Here is an 18669-nt window from a genome sequence, read left to right as displayed (position 1 = left end):
TAAGTGTACCGTGATAGACCAGTCGATCACCTTTGTGATCGTTTGAGGTGTCTGACAGTGACATCACCTTTGACAGCCAATCACCTTTGACAGCAACCTGACAGTCGATCACCTTTGTGATCGACTGTCAGGTTAAGTGACACGTGTGGATAACCTGACACTAATTTATTGTATAAATCAACAATATTACACACGGGTTCCATTGCCTTAATGGAGAGATTGACTGCCAAAGCTCCACAAATAGGGAACTTGACTCCCAGCCACACTTCCCCGACCGCCCAAGTGTTTGGGCACCATTCCTCCTCCCCCCCACACCTTCCCATCCCAAATCCTTATCCTGACCCCTTACGATACAGTCGTAATGGTTTGGCACTTTCTCCCGATAGGTCTCCCAGCCACATTTAAATGCAGTACAGTGATCTCATTTCACAGTCGTGGGGGAAATTCTCTTCACACTAGCGAACCTGTGTGTAATTGTGTTAATTTAATTTAACTTAAATTTAAATCAATTTAAATTAATTCATATTAGTGGCAAGTTACACACACAAGCTTTCCATTATATATATTTTGCCCAATACTACTCGGACAATTACCTTATACGACTCATTCACTTAATTATTGTTGACACGTCTGAGGGATGGAGCTGCTTCTCAGCCGTACATCTACAATGTAGATTTGATGTAGAACCCTTCAGGGCCCCTACGTACGCCCTCTGGCAAGACCCTCCTTATTAGACAGGACGATGCCTGATATCTTGACGTAGTCTTGATGTCAACTGACATCAACAACAGTGGGCTCATCCGTCGTGGGCTCATCCGTCGTAGGCTCATCCGTCGTAGGCTCATCCGTCGTGGACTCATCCGTCGTGGGCTCATCCGTCGTGGACTCATCCGTCGTGGACTCATCCGTCGTGGGCTCATCCGTCGTGGGCTCATCCGTCGTGGACTCATCCGTCGTGGGCTCATCCGTCGTGGGCTCATCCGTCGTGGGCTCATCCGTCGTGGGCTCATCCGTCGTGGGCTCATCCGTCGTGGGCACGTCTGACACCTGTTTTGAAATATCATGCATTATATTCTGTCGCTTCCAGTCTTCCTTACAAAGGAATAGTTTAAGAGCAGATTTATTAAACAGACACGTCTCTGGACCAGTAACATTAATCCCCTTCGGTGCTAAGACCGTCCATACTATACTATACTATACTATAAATCTATTAGTATATTACTAATATACTAATAGATTACTATAAATTACTATAAATCTAATAGGGGTTACTATAAATCCTGAGAGACAGGCAAGATTATTTCCTTAGTTGTGATTTATGTGATGGTGAGGTGATTTATGGGATGGTGAGGTGATTTATGGGATGATGAGGTGATTTATGGGATGGTGAGGTGATTTATGGGATGATGAGGTGATTTGTGGGATGATGAGGTGATTTATGGGATGATGTGATTTATGGGATGATGAGGTGATTTATGGGATGATGAGGTGATTTATGGGATGATGAGGTGATTTATGGGATGGTGAGGTGATTTATGGGATGATGAGGTGATTTATGGGATGATGAGGTGATTTATGGGATGATGAGGTGATTTATGGGATGATGAGGTGATTTATGGGATGGTGAGGTGATTTATGGGATGGTGAGGTGATTTGTGTGATAGTAAGGTGATTTTTGTGCTTGTGAGGTGATTTATGTGATGGTGAAGTGATTGTGAGGTGATTTATGTGATGGTGAGGTTATTTATGTGATGAGTGAGGTGACTTTTGTGATGGTGAGGTGATTTATGTGGTGAGTGAGGTGATTTATGTGATGGTGAGGTGATTTATGTGATGGTGAGGTGATTTATGTGATGGTGAGGATTTATGTGATGGTGAGGATTTATATGAGGGTGAGGATTTATGTGATGGTTAGGGGATTTATCTCATTACCTGGCAGGGGAGCGAACTGAGGGATTTGATCCAAGGTTTTCCCTAAAACAAGTCAAACCTGTTTATCGAAATTTTGCATCATGGGGATTATTAGCAGAGTCTAGAGCTCATTTGTGCGAGTGTAGCGCGGGTATTGCCGGGTAATTTGCATAATTAAACATATACACGTGGGAGACTTCGTATTAGCTTTTAGGTGATCTGGCAGCGTTGTGAGGCTTTATCTGGCAGCGTTGTGAGGCTTTATCTGGCAGCGTTGTGAGGCTTTATCTGGCAGCGTTGTGAGGCTTTATCTGGCAGCGTTGTGAGGCTTTATCTGGCAGCGTTGTGAGGCTTTATCTGGCAGCGTTGTGAGGCTTTATCTGGCAGCGTTGTGAGGCTTTATCTGGCAGCGTTGTGAGGCTTTATCTCTGTTGCCTTCTCTGCCACTTAGTGTCCTGCTCTTTGTCGCTGTGTGTATCTTAATCTCTGTCTTTGTCTCTCTTTTTGTGTCCTTATGTCTGTCTTTGTCTCTCTCTGTTTTTGTCTTGCTCTTTCTTTGTCTCTCTCTCTCTTTATCTCTTTCTGTCTTTGTCTCTCTCTGTCTTTGTCTCTCTCTGTCTTTGTCTCTCTCTAACACTTTGTTTGTCTTTCTGTCACTCTCTCTCTCTCTCTCTCTCTCTTTCTCTCTCTCTCTCTCTCTCTCTCTCTCTCTCTCTCTCTCTCTCTCTCTCTCTCTCTCTCTCTCTCTCTCTCTCTCTCTCTCTCTCTCTCTCTCTCTCTCTCTCTCTCTCTCTCTCTCTCTCTCTCTCTCTCTCTTTCTCTCTCTCTCTCTCTCCCCATAATAGGTAGCAACATGTAGACCATAACAATTAACACCACTGTATGCAACTATTGTACCCCCCCCCCCTCCACAACCGCCTCCTGTACTCCTGTCTGAGGCGGGACGATAGAGCCAGAGCTCAACCCCCGCAAGCACAACTAGGAGAGTACAAAACCGCCTCCCCCCTGAGCACAGTGGCTGGTAGTCCATGAACAGGTAATATACCCGTCACAGCGAGACACGGAAATTGATTCTTTCGTCACGTCAGGGACTGCCTACCCTGAGACGTGAGTGATACAGGAACGTCCACATCAACAGGGAATTTGGAGCTGGAATTCGGTATAGAGAGAGAGTTTGAAACTCTGTAGTCCTGTGCAGCTAGAGTCTATAGAATCTGAAATTCGGTAGGCCTGGATTTGCGAGAGTCTGGAATTGGATATTTGGTGTTGAGCAAGAGGCTGTAAGGATACTTCGTTGCTGCCTCTCCGCCAATGTTATCTAACCAACGAGGTATTTTCTTGGAGCGTTAGTAGGTACATCCTCGTTGATTAGACTATGAGAGTGGATGGCCCCCTGTGAGTGAGGACGATTGAGGGAGGAGACATGAGGCTCTCCTCATTATTAATACGAAAATTAGTGGCTGTGAAAGTCATGGAAGTGAGGCGCTGAGATCAGGAGATGAGCGTAGTGATAATGACTTCTTGGGGGGTGATGGGTAAACCTTGGGGGAAGAGAGGACGGTGGGGGGGCGGAGGGGGTTGATCATTCTCGGGAATGGGGGATGGGGAAGGGGGTTATGCCTGGGTAAGTAGGAAAGTAAGAGGTTCAACCTGCGCAGGTGGGAGATTATGGGGGTTGAACACCAGTGGGGGGAATATATGGGGTTCAACTCCCATCACACACACTTGCCAAACAAACACACTCCCATTCACCTACATACTACTCACACTATTACCATTAAATGGGATTTATCCACGCCACGTTGGGACGCTAAGGGGGACCTCTCACTTCCCCCCCCTTTTCCTCTCACTTCCCCTTTTCTCTCACTCCTTTCTCTTCACCTTTTACTTCTCTCCTTACTATAAATTTGTACCTTACTACTCCTTACCTTCCTACACCTACCTCTCGTACCCCCCCTCCCCTCACTCCCCTATTCTCTCTCCTCTTCTCCCTCATAATCCAGGTCAAACTACGATGATGTAACAGTGAATCACCGTTGATAACGTTGATGTAACAGTGACTCACCGTTGATGACGTTGATGTAACAGTGAATCACCGTTGATAACGTTGATGTAACAGTGAACCACCGTTGATAACGTTGATGTAACAGTGACTCACCATTGATAACGTTGATGTAACAGTGAACCACCGTTGATAATGTTGATGTAACAGTGAGTCACCGTTGATAACGTTGATGTAACAGTGAGTCACCGTTGATAACGTTGATGTAACAGTGAACCACCGTTGATAACGTTGATGTAACAGTGAGCCACCGTTGATAACGTTGATGTAACAGTGAATCACCGTTGATAACGCTAGTGTAACAGTGAGTCACAGTTGAACACATTGGTGTCCGTGTAGCGAGGCCGGAATATCTTCACAATAAAGCATGGAATTTGATCAGTGTTTTAAAGGTTTCCTCGTCACACAGTGTACTCAAAACAGCGCCACGACGATTTACATGCAAATCTTTGGTTGGGTTATACGGCAGGGACATGTGTGGGTGTGTGGGTGTGTCTGTGGGCGTGTGGGCGTGTCTGTGGGCGTGTGGGCGTGTATCACATGTTGATTCACGCTCATAGCTCTTGGAGCCAGCGTTTCAGACAGTATTTGTCACACACACACACACACACACACACACACACACACACACACACACACACACACACACACACACACACACGCGCGCGCGCGCGTGTGTGTGTGTGAGAGTATACGTGTACTGAGTACTTTATCTCAGTACTTGGGCTGGACGGGAGAGCGACAGTCTCGCTTCATGCAGATTGGCGTTCAATCCCCGACCGTCCACAAGTGGTTGGGCTCCCTTCCTTCAAGACTACTCATATAGCTGAGTGGATAGAGTTTCTGCTTCACTCTCGGGGGGTTCGTGGTTCGAGTCTCCCATAGAGCCCAGTGAATGAAATTCTTATTATTAATATTATATAGTTATCTTTCTTTATTTAAAACGCTTAGACACTCACACACACTCACACACACTCACACACACTCACACACACTCACACACACTCACACACACACACACACACACACACACTCACACACACTCACACACACTCACACATACTCACACACACTCACACATACTCACACATACTCACACACACTCACACACACTCACACACACTCACACACACTCACACACACTCACACACACTCACACACACTCACACATACTCACACTCACACATACTCACACATACTCACACACACTCACACACACACACACACTCACACACACTCACACACACTCACACATACTCACACTCACACATACTCACACATACTCACACACACTCACACACACTCACACACACTCACACACACTCACACACACTCACACATACTCACACACACTCACACATACTCACACACACTCACACACACTCACACACACTCACACACACACACACACACACACTCACACACACTCACACATACTCACACACACTCACACATACTCACACATACTCACACATACTCACACACACTCACACACACTCACACATACTCACACACACTCACACATACTCACACATACTCACACATACTCACACACACTCACACATACTCACACACACTCACACATACTCACACACACTCGCACATACTCACACACACACACACACACACACTCACACATACTCACACACACTCACACACACTCACACACACTCACACACACTCACACACACTCACACACTGTAGCAGGCTCCTGAAAAAATCCACTTACTTAAGTGTTGCTTAAGTGAGGGCTGCAAGTGGTGTCCCAGAATACATAAAGGTATATGGAATTTGAAAAGTATCTAAGAGACAAAAAATAAGTGTGAGAGAAAAATCCGAGTTGGAAAAGTTGATATTTCACAACAAAAGAATGTCAACAACAAAGATGGCCGCCACCACAGGGGAGGACAACACACCAATGTTGTGAATGATTCTCAAGACAAGCTATAATGAAAGGTGGTTTTCTTGCCAGGTTTAGTGATTAATGAGGACATGCTAAAGAGTTGTGAAGAAAAGGTAATTCAGTTAGAACAAAAAAAATCAAGGTCTTTAGATTGAGTTTTGTAATTTAAAAGGAAGTATTTTCCAGCAAGATAAGGAAATGACCAGCTGGACTGATAAGGTAAGGATGCAGGAGGAACGCATCAAGGTACTAGTGAAAGATAATGAGGCATGGAAAGTGAAAAGTGATGAATTTGATGAGATTAACAAGAAAATAGACTCATATGGTGAACAACTCCCAGGAACCCTGAGAGCTAATATAGAGTCAGGTAAGGATATGCAAAGAGAAACTTCATGGACAATGCAAATAGAGGAAGTTAGTAAAGAACTAGCAAAATACAAAGAGGAAATTAAAGAGACGTATGCACAAGTTGTAAAAGAAAAGGGGACGATCAAGAAAGTGTGTTTGGAAGTCAAAACTAAAAATGACCAACAAGAAGCAGAAATTAGGCAAGCAATTAGGAAAGAACTGGTAACCAATGGCAAATTGCTACAAAACACTGCAAATAAAACCAAGTTCATAATAATTTGTGGGTATTTATAAAAGTAAAAAGTAAATTTTATAAATAAAATTTATAAAAGTAAGTATAAAATATAAATAAATATTTTAGGATAAGGAAATATGAGAAAGACAATAACTGTCCTTTAAGGGTGACATTTAATGAAGTGAAACAAATGACGGAAGTGCTTAGAAATGCCAGGAATTTGCAGACTGATGAGGATGGCAAACTTTGGTCAATAAGACAAGACCTCTCAAAGGAAGATGGAGAGAAGCTGAAAACAAACCTTGATGAAGTGAAACGTCTAAATGGGAATAGAAATGAAGTAATAATTATTTTTTTACAAATTGTCAGCAACTGGAAAGCTATTGAAATGGTATATAAAACAAAGCAACAAAATCATTAGAGGAAATTGGAGTAAAGGACAAAGGGAGAAGGAACATGCTCTTGAAAATTGTATAGAATTGTATAAATTGTATAAAACCAACATAGATAGAGTAAAATGAACAATATTTGAGCTAAGAGATATAATTCAGCTTAAGGTCCCAGATATTGTCGCACTAACAGAGACGAAACTTTAAGAAAATATTTTAAATGAGGTAATATTGCCAAGGGGCTACTCAGTTTGGAGACGTGACAGGAAAACCTAGGAAGAGGGGAGGAGGAGTGGCTGTGCTGGTGAAAGAACACCTGAAGGTAAGAGAATTAATAATCAAAAACCCTCGAGAAGTTGACACACTGGCATTGCAGGTCTGGAATCAGGATCATAAACTGATAATCGTAAATGCCTACAGCCCACCAGCAAGCAACACATGGACAAAGGAGGAACTGGATGACAAACGAGAGGGCCTCATAATGGTCATGAGAAAGAATATAGTAAAAGCAGATAAAGATAAATCACGACTGTTGCTACTGGGGGACTTCAACTTAAAAGCAATAAACTGGGAGGCCTACGAAGCAAGAAAGGAGGACATTTGGACAGGCAGATTTGTAAACATTCTGGAGACATTCATGAATCAACACGTCAAGTAGGCCACAAGAATGAGGGAAGATGTTCCATCAATACTGGATGTAATATTCACCAGGAAAGAGAGTAATCATATTCTGTTGGAAATTAAAATATGCTTTGCCAAATAATCTGGAAAAGAATGGGGACATTGAAACAGTTGATAAACTCGATTTCAACAGAGGACACTATGGGGAACTTAGAAAAATCTTTAATGAGTTTAACTGAACAGACTTGTTGCTAGGCAAGGAAGTAAATGAGATGTATGCCAAATTTTGCCAAATATACCATGAAGGCACACAAACATTCATACCAATACAGAGATGCAGTAACATAAAACAGGATTGGTTCAACAGAAATAGTGAGAAGGCCAGAGAAGAAAATAAGAAAATGGGTTCAATATCGGAAGATGCCTCACCTGCAAACATACCAGCATTACAAACAAGTAAGAAACAATCACACAGCAGCGAGAAGAGAGGCAGAGAGGAACGTTGAGAAAGGTACAGCAGACAAACGTAAAACAGATCCAGGCCTTTTCTATAAATTCATTCAAAGCAAGTTGCATGAAAAGATAAAATCCAGAGATTGAGAACGGAGAACAGGACTACTGAGCATGATAAAGAAATGTATGAAATACTAAATGAACAGTTCCGAAGTGTATTTGTACAAAATTAAGATTTCAGAGAGCCGGACCAAATACCAATTCCAGAAAATGCCATAGAATACATAGAGGTATCTCAAGACGAAGTAGAAAAAAATAGTCATGGGGATAGGAAGAAATAAAGCAGTTGGACCTGATGGAGTTTCACCTTGGGTGCTGTTAGAATGTGCAACGGAACTGTGCATTCCACTCCAATTAATATTCCAGACATCCTTGTGTACAGGAATCTTAGTAGATATATGGAAAAAGGCAAACATAATACCCATTTATAAAAATGGTAGTCGAGAGGAACCTCTAAATTATAGACCCGTATCATTAACAAACGTGGTAGTCAAAACACTAGAAAAAAATAGTTAAAGCCAAATGGGTTGGACACCTAGAGAGTAATGACATAATAACGGACAGACAGTATGGTTTTCGAACAGGAAGATCCTGTGTAACAAATCTACTTAGCTTTTATGATAGAGATACTACAGGAAACAGATGGTTTGGTTGACTGTGTTTATCTGAACGTAAAAAAATGGCTTTTGGTGGATTCCCACACAAGAGGCTCTTCTGGAACCTGGAACATGCTGGAGGGTGACAGGGAGACTTCTGAAATGGCTGAAATTTTTTCTGACAGATGAGGGCGGTAATCAGAGACAATGTATTTGATTCGAGGAATGTTATTAACAGAGTACCACAGGGTTCAGTTCTTGTACCAGTAATGTTCATCGTCTACATAAACGATCTACCAGAGGGAATACAGAATTATAAGAACATGTTTGCGGATGATGCTAAGATACTGGGGAAGACAGGAGACGCAGACGATTGTAATGCCCTTCAAATTTATATAGATAAAATAAGTGATTGGAGCGTCAAGTGGTAAATGGAACGCAATGTAAATAAATGCCATGTTATGGAATGTGGAATCGGAGAAAATAGACCACACACAACTTGCAAATTATGTGGAAAGAAACTACAGAACTCTAATAAAGAACGAGACACGCGGAGTGGTTTTGGATGGTAAGCTGTCGCCAGAGGAACACATAAAGAACATTGTGAGAGGAGCATATGCGTCGCTTTCCAACTTCAGACTTCCTGTTAATTATATGGATGGTGAAATACTAAAGAAACTGTTCATGACTTTTGTGAGACCAAAATTGTAATATGCAGCAGTTGTATGGTGTCCAAATCTCAAGGAGCACATAAATAAACTGAAAAGGTCCAACGGCATGCTACAAAATGGCTTCCGGAACTGAAAAACAAGAGTTACGAGGAGAGACTAGAGACGTTAAACATGCTATAACCAGAAGATAGAAGAACGGGAGATGATATGATCACCACTTACAAAATACTAAAAGGAATAGACCAAATTGACAAAGAGGAATTCCTGAAACCAGCAACTTCACGAACAAGAGGTCACAGATTCAAGCTAAGAAAACAGAGGTGCCGAATAAATATTATAAAAATGTATTTCACAAACAGAGTGGTAGATGGTTGGAACAAGCTACATGAGAAGATGGTGGAGGCCAAAACCGTCAGTATTTCAAAGCGTTATACGACAAAGACTACCTGGGAAGACGGGATGCCATGTGCGTAGCTTTCATCCTATAACTACACTTAGGTAATTTCACTTAGGTAATAACACACTCACACTCAGAGAGTGTGTGTGTGCCTGTGAGAGTGTGTGTGTGCCTGTGAGAGTGTGTGTGTGCCTGTGAGAGTGTGTGTGTGCCTGTGAGAGTGTGTGTGTGCCTGTGAGAGTGTGTGTGTGCCTGTGAAAGTGTGTGTGTGCCTGTGAGAGTGTGTGTGTGCCTGTGAGAGTGTGTGTGTGCCTGTGAAAGTGTGTGTGTGCCTGTGAGAGTGTGTGTGTGCCTGTGAAAGTGTGTGTGTGCCTGTGAGAGTGTGTGTGTGCCTGTGAGAGTGTGTGTGTGTGCCTGTGAGAGTGTGTGTGTGTGCCTGTGAGAGTGTGTGTGTGTGCCTCTGAAAGTGTGTATCAGCATGTTTGTTAATTTAAGTAAGTTTAAAATAAATTAAAGACCTATTTATTAGCATCTTTACTAGATTCACGAATTTCTACATTTACAGCAAGCCTCCAGATTACATAATACAACCCCCATACACAACACTATATCATACAATTATAAGCATTATACACAGATTAAAAAAAATCATAAATATTATTAAAAAAATAATTTCCATCGCATTTTTGCCTGTGAAGAAATAGGCTTGCAACGCGCTTGGCTGATCAAAGCCCAACTGTAAGGGCAATAAAACGCCTACTTTCGTCCTTGGGAATTTTTGCTGTAATATTCATGCCTGTCAACAGGAAGCAAGACTGTCTCAATATTTGTCTTGAATAAATAGTAAAATTAAAACGATATGTTTGTATAGAATTTTTTTTTTTAATATATATGTTGCATTTTTTTTTTTTTTTTGTAATGTATTTTGAAGAAAACAAAATTGAAATATATGTTGCCTTTCTTTTAATGTCTTTTTGCAGATTTTTTTTTGGTGGGGGGATATATGTTGTGATAGTTTTCAGTTGAATATTGTATTTTGTAAAATGAATGTAGTAGACTTGGGTAATACAATTAGATTTGTAATTTATTAGCGTGTATTCTGTCTAGTCTTACTTCCCTGTCTAACGTATGCTCTCTAACGTCTAACCTACCCTTGCCTGTCTGACCTACCCTGCCTGTCTAGCCTACCCTTACCTGTCTAGTCTACCCTTGCCTGTCTAGCCTACCGCTGCCTGTCAAGCCTACCCCTGCCTGTCTAACCTACCCCTGCCTATCTAGCCTACCCTTGCCTGTCTGACCTGGCTTACCTGTCTAGCCTGCTCTTACCTGTCTAGTCTACCCTTGCCTGTCTAGCCTACCCCTGCCTGTCTAGCCTACCCTTGCCTGTCTAACTTACCCCTGCCTGTCAAGCCTACCCTTGCCTGTCTAGCCTACCCTTACCTGTCTAGCCTACCCTTGCCTGTCTAGCCTACCCCTGCCTGTCAAGCCTACCCTTGCCTGTCTAGCCTACCCTTACCTGTCTAGCCTACCCTTGCCTGTCTAGCCTACCTCTACCTGTCTAGTTTAACCTGCCTGTCTGTCGACTTCAGTTCTAATGAGATTGTACATCCGGCTGCCTCTCCGTGCGGACGGGTCCAGGAGGCTCTCAGCTTCCTAAGAGGCTTCAGTGTCTTCCTCCTGCATCCGGCTCCTCCCTATCCACTATTCCCTAGCTGGTTCCTGCGTCAAGGACTATATACACATGTTTTTTTCACGAGCTCTCATGGTGGGGGCTTCCTCACGAGTCCTCATGGTAAGGGGCTTCCTCACGAGTCCTCATGGTAGGGGCTTCTTCTCGAGTCTTCATGGTAGGGGCTTCCTCGAGAGTCCTCATGGTAGGGGCTTCCTCTCGAGTCCTCATGGTAGGGGCTTCCTCTCGAGTCCTTATGGTAGGGGCTTCCTCACGAGTCCTCATGGTAGGGGCTTCCTCTCGAGTCCTCATGGTAGGGGCTTCCTCACGAGTCCTCATGGTAAGGGGCTTCCTCACGAGTCCTCATGGTAGGGGCTTCTTCTCGAGTCTTCATGGTAGGGGCTTCCTCGAGAGTCCTCATGGTAGGGGCTTCCTCTCGAGTCCTCATGGTAGGGGGCTTCCTCTCGAGTCCTCATGGTAAAGGGCTTCCTCACAAGTCTTCATGGTAGGGCCTTCTTCTCGAGTCTTCATGGTAGGGGCTTCCTCGAGAGTCCTCATGGTAGGGGCTTCCTCACGAGTCCTCATGGTAGGGGCTTCCTCTCGAGTCCTCATGGTAGGGGGCTTCCTCGCGAGTCTTCATGGTAGGGGCTTCCTCTCGAGTCCTCATGGTGGGGGCTTCCTCACGAGTCCTCATGGTGGGGGGCTTCCTCTCGAGTCCTCATGGTAGGGGCTTCCTCACGAGTCCTCATGGTAAGGGGCTTCCTCACGAGTCTTCATGGTAGGGGCTTCCTCACGAGTCCTCATGGTAGGGGCTTCCTCGAGAGACCTCATGGTAGGGGCTTCCTCTCGAGTCCTCATGGTAGGGGCTTCCTCTCGAGTCCTCATGGTAAGGGGCTTCCTCACGAGTCCTCATGGTAAGGGGCTTCCTCACGAGTCTTCATGGTAGGGGCTTCCTCACGAGTCCTCATGGTAGGGGCTTCCTCGAGAGACCTCATGGTAGGGGCTTCCTCTCGAGTCCTCATGGTGGGGGCTTCCTCACGAGTCCTCATGGTAGGGGCTTCCTCTCGAGTCCTCATGGTGGGGGCTTCCTCACGAGTCCTCATGGTAGGGGGTTCCTCTCGAGTCCTCATGGTAGGGGCTTCCTCTCGAGTCCTCATGGTAGGGGCTTCCTCTCGAGTCCTCATGGTAGGGGCTTCCTCTCGAGTCATGGTAGGGGCTTCCTCTCGAGTCCTCATGGTAAGGGGCTTCCTCTCGAGTCCTCATGGTAAGGGGCTTCCTCTCGAGTCCTCATGGTAGGGGCTTCCTCACGAGACCTCATGGTAGGTGGGCTTCCTCACGAGTCCTCATGTTAGGGGCTTCCTCACGAGTCCTCATGGTAGAGGCTTCCTCACGAGTCCTCATGGTAGAGGCTTCCTCGAGACACAAATTTCTTGTAAACAATGAAATTGACAGTTTTTAATCTGATAATCTTCTCCACAGAGTGAGCTGTTAATCTGACTTTGGTAAATAAACACATACAAATCCTAGGTAAACACGCACTCCTGCTGGACTTGAATCCTGTAGAAACACAAGGACTCCTGATACACCAGCCTTCTACAGGAGTTAGTACTCCTGTCTTATCAGAATCCTATAGGAATCAGGATTCCTACGAAATCCGATACACTTCCCTTCTCCTACGGGATTAAACTTGGCAACGAGTACGTTGCTAAGACTCCTGTGTCCTCGATAATCTTAATAGGATGCTGAGGAGACAGGCGTGAGTCTTCACAGGAGTGGTGAAGATCTTATACAAGATGATTTAACTATTTAAACACCAATATTTAGGCCATAAGAGTTTGCTGAATTGTGTGATAGGAGCCATTGAGGGTGATTGTCTAAAATGATTATAGTGATTGTTTCTTTCCTTGAATGATTGTTTCTGCTTTTAGTGATTGTCTTCGACTTCCTATGGCCAGGTTCTGGACTACCTATCGTTAGGACTCCATGCTTCTGTGATTTCCTCTCAGAGTTCCACGTAAAGAATAAGGATGATTGATATCTTGCAACATTCTTGCTGTTTTCGTGTAGGTTTTTAGCTGTTCTCTAGCTGTTCTTTCTGTTATCTTGCAGTTAAATTCTTGTTTTCCTCCTGTTATCGTGGTGCTCTCGTGCTGTTCTGTCGGTGTTATATTATTGTTCTCTCTAACGTATTTGTTCACCCGTGCACTTGCTCCAGCCTGTTTTATTATATTAGGATATCATGTAATCCAGGGCAAGGATTTGTAAGATAAAATTATGAATTAATCCCCCTAAGTAGGATGAATTAAGCTTATGAGTGAGATTACCAATTTTTTCCCCAGCATCGTGTTTTATTAAAATTTTGTAAGAGTTTTTTGGTAAGAGTTAAAGGTAACTCTTACCTTACCTTGAGGTGACTCCTTGAGGGGATTCCGGGGCTTAGCGACCCCGCGGCCCGGTCGTCGACCTGGCCTCCTCGTTACTGGACTGATCAACCAGTCCTGTCAACCTGGTTACCTAGAGCCTTGAGATACGATGGATTTGGTTCCAATTGCTTTTTTTTTTCTTAATTATACTTTTATTTTTGGTCACGAGGTTTTTTTTTGTTTGTTTATAAGTAATTATGTCTGTTTTAATGTACTAAGTTTTATATGATGTGTTAGGCTTTCTCTCTCAGAACCTGACTTTCTCTCTCTCAGGGTGGAGGAAGCATATGTATATATATATATATATATATATATATGGACAACACCCACCAGTGGGACTCGAACCCAGAAAGCACAACTACCTTCCAGTAGCCGGCATAACTAGTATGCTTGGCTTATAAGCTGGACACGAGTTCTCTCACATTGACAGTGGCTTGACGAAAAATGCAGACTGACCCCTCACTCATCTGGTGCCTTCGGGAGGTGGAGATGTTTGAGATATATATCTCGAACTATCTACTTCTTTTGTAAGGTCTGATGGCGTAGTGGGTTAAAGCATACTAGTTATGCCGGCTACTGGAAGGTAGTTGTGCTTTCTGGGTTCGAGTCCCACTGGTGGGTGTTGTCCAAAGATTAATAATCTTCACTTGTGGTTTATGTAAGTATAGGCTTATATATATATATATATATATATATATATATAAATATATATATATATATATATATATATATATATATATATATATATATATATATATATATATATATATATATATATATATATATATATATATATATATATTAGTATATTTTGGTAGCAGTCTTTCCTGTAGACATATATTATTAAATATGACCGAAAAAGTAAGATTAATAATTCTAACACGAATTTTCTCGATCTTTCGTACGTTTCTTTTCACTGTTGGTGGTAATTCAAAAATCAATTCTCCAAAATTCATTTTTATTTCTAGTCTGACGCGACACTTGAGCGCGTTTCGGAAAACTTATTACATTTTCAAAGACTTTAGTTTACACATACACAACTGAATAGAACTTACACATCTTCGATTTGTTTATATCTACATTTGAGTGAGGTGGATGGGGTGAGGTGGTATTAATAGGGTATTAAATTCCTAAACACAAGACAGAACACGAAACAATGGGTATTGAATGGAAGTGATTTGTAGAAAGCCTATTGGTCCATATTTCTTGATGCTTCTATATTGGAGCGGAGTCTTGAGGTGGGTAGAATATAGTTGTGCATTAATTGGCTGTTGATTGCTGGTGTTGACTTCTTGATGTGTAGAGCCTCGCAGACGTCAAGCCGCCTGCTATCGCTGTATCTATCGATGATTTCTGTGTTGTTTACTAGGATTTCTCTGGCGATGGTTTGGTTGTGGGAAGAGATTATATGTTCCTTAATGGAGCCCTGTTGCTTATGCATCGTTAAACGCCTAGAAAGAGATGTTGTTGTCTTTAGACAGCAACAACTCTCTTTAGACAACAAGACAACAACATCTCTCTCTCTCCCTCATTGCTGAATCATCTGACAAATACAAAAAACTCTCCCACTCACCTCTCTCCTTCCCTCTCTCTCTCTCAGGGTGGAGGGAGCAGACAGACTGGAGTGAGAGTGAGAGTGAGAGTGAGAGAGGGGGACCACCCAGACGAGGACCTCACCTCCTCCCAGGCCTACCAACCAACGTGTCCATTACAGCTGGAAGGTTGGCAATCCTGCCCTGTCGAGTGGCCAACCTTAAGGGAAGATCCGTAAGTAGCAATTTGTGGTTGTTATAGAATTATGTGTATCTCAATTTACCACTCCGTAATAAAGGCGACTGTTTTACCTAACCTAGAAACGTAATAAAATGCAATTGTTTATGTACATACCTAAGTAACTCCTTCTCCTCTAACTTATCGAAGACAATGTATAGAAAACGTTAATATTACGTGGGGGGGCTTTTATTTTCAATTTATTAATTTTTTTCTTTTGCTAAAGCATGATATTTTGTTTTTTAATTGGTTGGTCCATTTCGTAAAAAATGCGACGTGTTAGGTAAGAGGACGGGGATGGTGAGCTTTCTGTCTCTCTGTGTTTCTGTCTCTGTCTTTATTTCTTTAGCTCTCTCTCTTTCTGTCTCTCTTTTTCTCTGCCTCTCTGTCCCTGCATGTCTCTGTCTCTGTCTCTCTCTCTCTCTCTCTCTCTCTCTCTCTCTCTCTCTCTCTCTCTCTCTCTCTCTCTCTCTCTCTCTCTCTCTCTCTCTCTCTCTCTCTCTCTCTCTCTCTCTCTCTCTCTCTCTCTCTCTGTCTTTGACTGTTTTTCTGTCTCTGTTTCTCTATCTGTCTCTGAGTCTGAGTCTCTGTCTCTCTGTCTCAGTCTCTGTGTCTCTGTCTCTCTTTCCTTCTTTCTCTATCTCTGTCTCTCAGTCTCAGTCTCTGTCTCACTGTCTTTGATTCTCCCATTATCTCTATCTCTCTCTGTCAGTCTCTGTCTCTGTCGCTCTTGGTAAAGGAATGATGATTGTTGCAGAGGATTGTAACAATGCCCAGGAAGGCTAGTTGAGCAGCTGTAGAGACTCGAACCTAACAAGAAGGATTGTTCACCTGAGGGTGAACAATTACGCCACAATACGACTGTGGAACAATGTAATAGTTCTGTGAGACCCACTCGCTCTCTTCCCAGCTGTGATGTATATTAAGAAAGTTTACTTGAAGCTGTTATTCATTTCAGAATTGTTTAAGTTTCGTCTGGGTCAAAATTTCTGTTGTTAGGCGATTCAAGATGGCTTTTAGCCTTGTTTCTGACGTCATTTCCGCCTTTGCATCACGTGATACGGCTAAGCCAATGGGAATAGGGGGGGGGCATCATGGTGAGGTCTGGTTTGGCAAAAACTGCCCAATCAACTAATAGCTCAATGACGCATTGCAAGAATCCATGCACCCTATTGGTTCTTGACATCCAATCCTAGTGGGTTATTGGAAAGCCGCGATAAACAATACACAGAGACTAATCGCATCAACGTAACTGCATCAGTGAGAAAATCCGTTTAAGCCGTGATGAGGATTCGAACCTATGCGGTGGGTATTCTCTCCCCCACACACACGCTTCTAGCCACTAGACCCACGACATGGTAAAAAGAATCATAACCTGGAGGTTCTGTTGAACACACGAGGGATTCCTGAGGCTTCTACTGAACCCGAAACAGGATTTTTCACCCAATCCTCCCATGCACTCTGGCTCTGTCATCTAGGAATATCCTAACCTCTGACGCTCCTCTTGCAAACAGTCAGCGAGTAACCACACACTAACGTGACTGCATCAATGATAAAATCCACCCAACGCATAGCTTCGAGCCCGCATCACGGCTCCTACGGATTTTCTCCTCGAAGACAACCCTGGAAACACAAACCGAAACTGTCTCTATTTTCCGCTTGTTACAACTTGTAATAAAGTTGTTACATCTTGGCTTAACGTGTTTATGACGTATTAGAACGTTGTTACAACTTGCTATATTGGTTTTTATAACTGGTTAGGAGGTGTTAAAACTTGTTCGAACGTTGTACCAACGTCGTAGTTTCGGTGTGTGTTTGGCGGGAAGACCCCATTGGGATATGAGAAAATGATCATTGTTATTAATTCTTTTTGAATTGCACAGTACAAGGAAAATATCATATATAAAAACACACGCGCTAATTTCCCTCGGGGTTAGACGACTTTTTCATGTGTCAAACATCTTGACTTCTTTGAGTTATTTTTATGTTCTTTGTTGCCTGTTAAGACGATTTTGTGGACTAATTACCATTGTAACAGATCGTTCAAAATACATCAAAGAACCAGGGGGGTAAATTCTGTGGAATTCCAAGTCAAATTCTGAACAATTCTGGTCTGCAGCGGCTTTTCTAGGGGTCGGTGGCTCAGAATTATCCTTTTATTCAGCCTTCCTACCTCCCACCTGCTGACTCCCGCCTACCCTGTGTCCTCTCCTGACACCAGGGAGCGTCAGAGAGTACCAGGGGGCGCCAGAGAGTCACAGGTGGCGTCAGAGAGTACCAGGTGGCGCCAGAGAGTACCAGGTGGCGCCAGAGAGTACCAGGTGGCGTCAGAGAGTACCAGGTGGCGCCAGAGAGTACCAGGTGGCGTCAGAGAGTACCAGGTGGCGCCAGAGAGTACCAGGTGGCGCCAGAGAGTACCAGGTGGCGTCAGAGAGTACCAGGGAGCGTCAGAGAGTACCAGGTGGCGCCAGAGAGTACCAGGTGGCGTCAGAGAGTGCCAGGGAGCGTCAGAGAGTACCAGGGAGCGTCAGAGAGTACCAGGGAGCGTCAGAGAGTACCAGGTGGCGCCAGAGAGTACCAGGGGGCGCCAGAGAGTACCAGGTGGCGCCAGAGAGTACCAGGTGGCGCCAGAGAGTACCAGGTGGCGCCAGAGAGTACCAGGTGGCGCCAGAGAGTACCGGGGGACGCCAGAGAGTCACAGGTGGCGTCAGAGAGTACCAGGTGGCGCCAGAGAGTACCAGGTGGCGCCAGAGAGTACCAGGTGGCGCCAGAGAGTACCAGGTGGCGCCAGAGAGTACCAGGTGGCGTCAGAGAGTACCAGAGGACGCCAGAGAGTACCAGATGGCGTCAGAGAGTACCAGGGGACGCCAGAGAGTACCAGGTGGCGTCAGAGAGTACCAGGTGGCGCCAGAGAGTCACAGGTGGCGTCAGAGAGTACCGGGTGGCGCCAGAGAGTACCAGGTGGCGTCAGAGAGTACCAGGTGGCGCCAGAGATTACCAGGTGGCGTCAGAGAGTATCAGGGGACGCCAGAGAGTAACAGGGAGCGTCAGAGAGTACCAAGGGGCGCCAGAGAGTACCAGGTGGCGTCAGAGAGTACCAGGGAGCGTCAGAAAGTACCAGGGAGCGTCAGAGAGTACCAGGGAGCGTCAGAGAGTACCAG

The 18669-nt window shown here is 44.1% G+C and overlaps 1 protein-coding gene across 1 annotated transcript in view; it reads left to right on the top strand.

The window, feature by feature from the left end:
- Positions 1-18669, top strand: part of LOC123755253 (immunoglobulin superfamily DCC subclass member 3) — a 132737-nt gene that overhangs the window by 61996 nt on the left and 52072 nt on the right. The window contains 1 exon segment of the mRNA XM_069328178.1: positions 15339-15505. Within this exon segment, the coding sequence (XP_069184279.1) occupies positions 15339-15505 (167 nt within the window).

Source organism: Procambarus clarkii, chromosome 20, assembly GCF_040958095.1.
Source record: "Procambarus clarkii isolate CNS0578487 chromosome 20, FALCON_Pclarkii_2.0, whole genome shotgun sequence".
Lineage (NCBI taxonomy): Eukaryota > Metazoa > Arthropoda > Malacostraca > Decapoda > Cambaridae > Procambarus > Procambarus clarkii.
This window is presented reverse-complemented; position numbering and strand designations above follow the sequence as displayed.